Source organism: Salvelinus namaycush, chromosome 4, assembly GCF_016432855.1.
Source record: "Salvelinus namaycush isolate Seneca chromosome 4, SaNama_1.0, whole genome shotgun sequence".
NCBI lineage: Eukaryota > Metazoa > Chordata > Actinopteri > Salmoniformes > Salmonidae > Salvelinus > Salvelinus namaycush.
The window spans coordinates 43,631,080-43,637,496 of NC_052310.1; the positions used below are offsets into that span (position 1 = coordinate 43,631,080).

General features: G+C 43.2%; 1 protein-coding gene across 1 annotated transcript; it reads right to left on the reverse strand.

Annotated features, from left to right (window-relative positions):
- LOC120046556 (elongation factor 1-alpha, somatic form-like) lies at positions 1–2,736 on the reverse strand. Its single transcript, XM_038991898.1, has 7 exons — positions 2,593–2,736; positions 2,158–2,337; positions 1,638–1,934; positions 1,279–1,429; positions 937–1,193; positions 249–483; positions 1–125 (listed from the first exon to the last, which is right to left on the reverse strand). The coding sequence occupies exons 1-7, from the start codon at positions 2,734–2,736 to the stop codon at positions 1–3; spliced, it is 1,389 nt and encodes a 462-aa protein (XP_038847826.1).
- Between the last annotated feature and the right edge of the window lie 3,681 nt (positions 2,737–6,417).

The window sequence follows — 6,417 nt, forward strand, 5'->3', positions numbered from 1 at the left end:
TCATTTGGTCTTCTGGGCCTTCTGGGCGGACTTGGTGACCTTGCCAGTGGAGGGAGCTTTCTTCTCCACACCCTTGATCACCCCGACTGCCACTGTCTGGCGCATGTCACGCACTGCAAAACGACCTGCAGAGAGAGAGAGCGAGAGAGCGAGAGGATGTCAGATCAATGGTAACTTCAAGGGAGAGTGGAATGATTTTCAAAGAATTCCAACCAGGCCCAAGAGAACTACTACCCAACAATACTCACCCAGTGGAGGGTACTCAGAGAAGCTCTCCACACACATGGGCTTCCCCGGGACCATATCCACGATGGCGGCATCTCCAGACTTCAGGGCCTTGGGGTTGTCCTCCAGTTTCTTGCCTGAGCGACGGTCAATCTTCTCCTTGAGCTCAGCAAACTTGCAAGCGATGTGGGCGGTGTGGCAGTCCAGCACCGGGGCATAGCCAGCACTGATCTGACCTGGGTGGTTCAGGATGATCACCTAAAGGAGGGAACATCAGACACAGTTAACATGGTTGTTCTGTCAACACCTGTATCAGCACTGATGTGGTAACCATGACATTCAATGTTGGCTCCTTTTCTGCCCAAAATAGTTCCCCACAGCTCATCACACTGTGCCACAAATATATATTTGTGAGAAAAGAGCAGTGTGAAACAGTGGAAAGAAAAATATGGGATATTAATAGTAACTACTAAGCTGTATCATCGCCACAAATACTTTTATCCATGTGATCATTACTGTGTATCATAGTTAAACATAATAATTATTTGTAGTTGTATGACTTTTGGTTCTATGGTTTTTACACCTCTACAGTAGTTTGTGTGTGTGTGTGTGTGTGTGTGTGTGTGTGTGTGTGTGTGTGTGTGTGTGTGTGTGTGTGTGTGTGTGTGTGTGTGTGTGTGTGTGTGTGTGTGTGTGTCTGGCCCTGCCCACCTGAGCAGTGAAGACGGCTGCCTCCATTGGGGGGTCGTTCTTGCTGTCTCCGGCCACGTTGCCACGGCGAATGTCTTTGACGGACACGTTCTTGACGTTGAAGCCCACGTTGTCTCCGGGCATTGCTTCGGTCAGAGCCTCGTGGTGCATCTCCACAGACTTCACTTCGGTTGTCACGTTAACAGGGGCAAAGGTCACCACCATGCCTGGCTTGATCATACCCGTCTCCACACGCCCCACGGGCACTGTGCCAATTCCTGAATGAGAGAGGATAAGAAAGTGAGCGTGACAGATGTATCATCATTATGGATGGACAGCCTCTAGGGTGGGTGTGATGCTCACCTCCAATCTTGTAGACATCCTGCAGGGGCAGGCGGAGGGGCTTGTCGGTGGGGCGGGACGGGGGCTGGATGGCATCCAGAGCTTCCAGCAGGGTGGTCCCGGACGAACTGCCATCCTTCCTGGTGATCTTCCATCCCTTAAACCAGGTCATCTGAGCATGCAGGAGACAGGAGTTAGCAGTATGTTCAAAGCAAAGTTATGAAGTGTGCTGTGCTACACATTGACGTACTTTCTTAAAATTAAAGTGGAGAGCAGATTATATTACATATAGTCATAGATGGCTCACTGTGGCTGCAACGCTATCCTAGAATAATGACCAGAAATAACAAGAAATGCGCTTTAGTTTTGTGCTTACGTACGTTAGGACTGGCCTCTAGCATGTTGTCTCCGTTCCAGCCAGAGATAGGAACAAAGGCTACCATATCCGGGCTGTAGCCGATCTTCTTGATGTAGGTGCTGACTTCCTTCACAATCTCCTCATAGCGCTTCTGGCTGTAGTTGGGCTCAGTGGAGTCCATTTTATTGATTCCCACGATCAGCTGCTTGACCCCCAGGGTGTAGGCTAGGAGGGCGTGCTCGCGGGTCTGCCCGTTCTTTGAGATGCCCGCCTCGAATTCACCCACGCCGGCCGCCACGATCAGCACTGCACAGTCCGCCTGTAAACACCAGAACATGGGAATAATGCATACAATAAGTTTTCAAAAAAGTCATATGCTACGAAGGCACTTTACGACTACTGAAGTTGTCTGGGGTAATAGTACAGCTATAAGCTATCCTTGAAAACCAAAGCTGCAAGTTTAATAATAGACTTCCAGGCCCTGCAAGTGAAGACCTGGCAAGTGTCTGTGTGTAAGGAAAGACTGTCATTGTGGTTCAGACCTGGGAGGTTCCAGTAATCATGTTCTTGATGAAATCCCTGTGTCCGGGAGCATCGATAATGGTGACGTAGTACCTGCTGGTCTCAAACTTCCACAGTGAGATGTCAATGGTAATGCCACGCTCCCTCTCTGCCTTCAGCTTGTCCAGCACCCAGGCATACTTAAATGAGCCCTTCCCCATCTGAGAAAACCACACATCACTGGTTTTAAACATATTACTGAGGAGTAACATGGTAGTGAATTTTACTCCCAAGATGAAGGATTGTCGCATTTTTGACACATATTGTTATATCTTGTCTATCTTTAAGTAGCCTATAAAGATGATTGGATAATACAATATAACAGCAGTCTACAAACCCTTTTCATAACACGTCGGCTAACAGAAGAAAGGACTATCAAAAGTTGATTGCAAAGTACAGTACGAACTCCTACTCACCTCAGCAGCCTCCTTCTCAAACTTCTCGATGGTCCTCTTGTCAATGCCACCGCACTTGTAGATCAGGTGGCCAGTGGTGGTGGACTTTCCAGAGTCCACGTGGCCGATCACCACAATGTTGATGTGAAGCTTTTCCTTGCCCATGGTTAAAGTGACAGTGAGAGTCTGCAAACGGAAAACGCAGCACGGTCAACGGATCTTAAAGGATTTCCTTGGCAAAAACACAGCAGGGAATATATTGAATTATAGCACAACTGACTTGCCATTGCGTAACAGCCCCAGCAGCTACTGCCTCAGAAGTTATACTAAGGGCAAGCACAGTTTACACACACAAACAATGTCACATATTTGTCACCACGAGACAAATAAGCAATCACTTAATGTCAGCAAATTGGGCATCACGTCAGTGGGCACAGAATTGTGTCAAGCTCAAGACACACAGAGTTTCTTCCCTCTCCTCACATCCCTCCACACACCTCTCTTCTTCCACTTAGCAGGCCAGCTAGTTATCCCTCCTTTCCTCTGCCACCACAGCTCTCAACTCAGTAATGAGATATTGAGACGATCAGATCTTATGTCACTGAATATCCTCCGTATTCCGTATCAATTTGCTAACTATAGCCTCACAGATAGTCCTCCATTTTGTCATGATCCTTGCCATTGGAAGTGCAGCAGCCATTTCTGAAGCCAGACTACTGCAGTGCATGCATCCACAGGTTAAATGAAGGGGAATAACATGTCAACAAATTCTGGCTTTACTAGGGCAGTAGTGTGGATTCATTTTCATTGATTTGCAACATGACAATGACAGATAAACACAAGATCATCACAAATTCACCTAATTTTGCAATTGCCACATTAATCAACACCCTAGGTTGTTATTTATTTATGACATAACATTTCATTAGCTGAGTAATGTATGGAAATTGTTACGGTAGCCAGTTCTGCAAGATTATCTATGTGCACTGGAAACTGATACCAGATATAATCAGAACTGACAGTTATTTTTACTATAAAATCTGGTAGCTTTGCAATAGTTTATTTTTCTTTGCAATAGTTTTTTTTCTCCACTGTTCATTTTCCTTTGCTGTCCATGTATTTATAAATAGGGGACTAGAAAACGGGGGCGGGTGCTACAATTAGCAGCGCGACCAGATAATTCTAAGGGAGTCTAGGGGATTTAGCAGGCTTTTCGAGCTCTCCTTCTGCCTCTGCCGCCATGTTCTCTCATCCCTCTGTTTACTGGAATAGACTATCTATGCGCATTAACGGCCGACTGTCGGCTTCCAGCGTCAATGCAATATTCACACGCACAAAAACATTACGGACAGCAATATTATAAGGACACATGGAAAATAGAAAAAGATAATTCAATCATTCGCCATTTACAGCATTGCATTTGAGAACAATTTATCAAAGGGTGAAATATTATCGGAAACTGTTGCCTACCTGCTCAAACGACAGTCAAGTTCGGTGCTGAATGAAAGACCTTGTGTGACGAGATGCTGATCCGCTTATATCCCAGACAGTAGGGGGTTATGCAATTGCGCTCAATTCTCATACCCCCTCCTAGACCGTCCTAGACAGAGCATCAGAGCAAGGGAACGAGTAGACGAGGCACACTCAACTCCGTTTTCTTACATTGAGGCACAGTTGAGTTATGATAACAGGTCCCGCGTTTTGCTAGCGACAACATTGAGCCGCCATCAGTCCATACTTGTAAAAATTGTAATTCTGAAAACGCCTACCTGTACCTATGTTTGTCCTATACAACCGCAGTCCTTCCGTGTGGTGCTGAAATTCATACTTTTAATACAAACTTTTATCGAATACAACCCCGGACTTTTTCCTAATTTGTATTGGTCAACTTCATTTGAATTCGTCAATGAAAGTGTATTTTTCCTCAGTTAGGGAACGAACGGTTAGGGATATAATCCGTACAAGAATTTTCTGAGATAAATAATAATTGTGTATAAACTAAATAAGGTCCTATAAATAAGACCGACCCTATAACATAAGCATGGACTTCTAAACATGAGGTCCTGCTATGGAATTAAATTAGAGACAATGTATTGTGCAGGCATGTAAAGTATGACTTGCACATGTAAAATATGAGTTGCACCTGTATAATCAGTTTTGTAGTTGCAAAAAATATTTGCAAACATGTACATTATTTTGAGAATAAATGCAGCAATACTCGCAAACACGTAATGTGATGTGTGAAAAAATATAACACTTGCAAACATGTAACTTGATATGGGAATAAATTCAATACGATTTGCAAGCATGCAACACAATTTGAGAATGAATGCAACTCATTTACAACAATTGCAACGGGTGAATTGTCTGTTTTGTAAGAGCTGCTCTGCAAGCAAGTGTTGCACATGGGGATGTGTGAAACGTACTCCTCAGCGGGCAGTGTCCCCATTTGCGCCAGCAAATAGCTAGCTTTTCGCGTGATGCCGACTGGTAAGACCATAGTGCGTACTGTATATAAGACGCTTCAGGAGGGCGGTCACATGTGCTAACGAGGTAGAGGTCCCGAGTTCTCGCCAGGTATGGGCCAAATCGGAAGTGGAACCACTAATCAGTGGTGTAAAGTATTTAAGTAAAAATACTTTAAAGTACTACTTAAGTCGTTTTTTGGGGTATCTGTACATTACTATTTATATTTTTAACAACTTTTACTTCACTACATTCCTAAAGAAAATATTGTACTTGTTACTCCATAAATGAAGATAATAAAAATAAAATAATGTTAAAAAAAGGATACAATAATGAGATGTATCCACCAATCCAAAGAAAGGATAGGTGGGAGCTAGACAGCACGCTGTGCCGCTTCGTGGACAAACGACTCTCATTGTTAGGGTGGAGAGACATGTATCTTGTCAGTATATCCCTAATCTTTGGTGGTACTCGCTAAGTAAGCAGCATGACTTAACAGCGGTGCCTAGTAACTCGGATCTACAGTTGCGCTCAGCGGCTGTTAATAACAAGTGTCAAGTCTGTCGCTCAACCATTAACTGAATTGTATAATGATTCCTAAAGAAACAAACAAGTAATTAATTGATTGTTAATGTGTAATTAACATTTACAATATCTCTAAAAAAGTTAATATCAAATCATGTCTTTGAACTATTAAACGTCAATTCAGCCTCTATGCAAGGAGTGTGATTTTGCTTGTTTGTTGAGTATTTTCTCAACAGCCTTTGTGATAGAGAGCGACTCGGCCCTACGTATTTCGCTGGTTTGGTTTGTGACTCACTGACACCGCCGCTGGTTAGAAGGGAATAAGGCAGTCCCAGAGTTAATACACATACATAACTTTAATTCACACACAGGACAAGATGAACACGGGGATGTATGAGGTATATACATGGGTATAGTTCTGTAAAGGTACAGAAACAGAGAGATAATTAATATACACATGGAAAGCAATGAATAGAGCAGGATGAACGTCTGCATATGAAATGGGCTAAAACAGTGAATAAAAAAATGGAAGAGAACTGCAATAGCACAATAGGTAAGGATTCTCTCTAATAACCAGGTATTAAATATTAGTGCAATAATAACAGCAGAGTTAATGTAAACATCTTACCTAATACTATACAGTGAGGCTATACAAATGGGAAACATAAATAGCAAGCATTACACTAAAAGGTAATAGCCAATACTAATAACAACTTCAGCATATAACATTGTAATAGCTACGTAGTGCTATACAAAGCCAAGCTAAACCACATTAATTATTTACTCAAGCATTCCATGTACATACTGTATGTCCACCCACAAACACAGACTGTAATACCACGTTCAGGTATAGCG

Bases quoted from the DNA above. Each gene is read 5' to 3' on its own strand.
- LOC120046556 (XM_038991898.1), bottom strand. From the start codon at position 2,736: ATGGGCAAGGAAAAGCTTCACATCAACATTGTGGTGATCGGCCACGTG. The intron at 2,338-2,592 runs GTGAGTAGGAGT...TGGTTTTCTCAG, and splicing joins TTGAGAAGGAGGCTGCTGAG to ATGGGGAAGGGCTCATTTAA. The intron at 484-936 runs GTGGGCAGGGCC...TCCCTCCTTTAG, and splicing joins CAGCCGTCTTCACTGCTCAG to GTGATCATCCTGAACCACCC.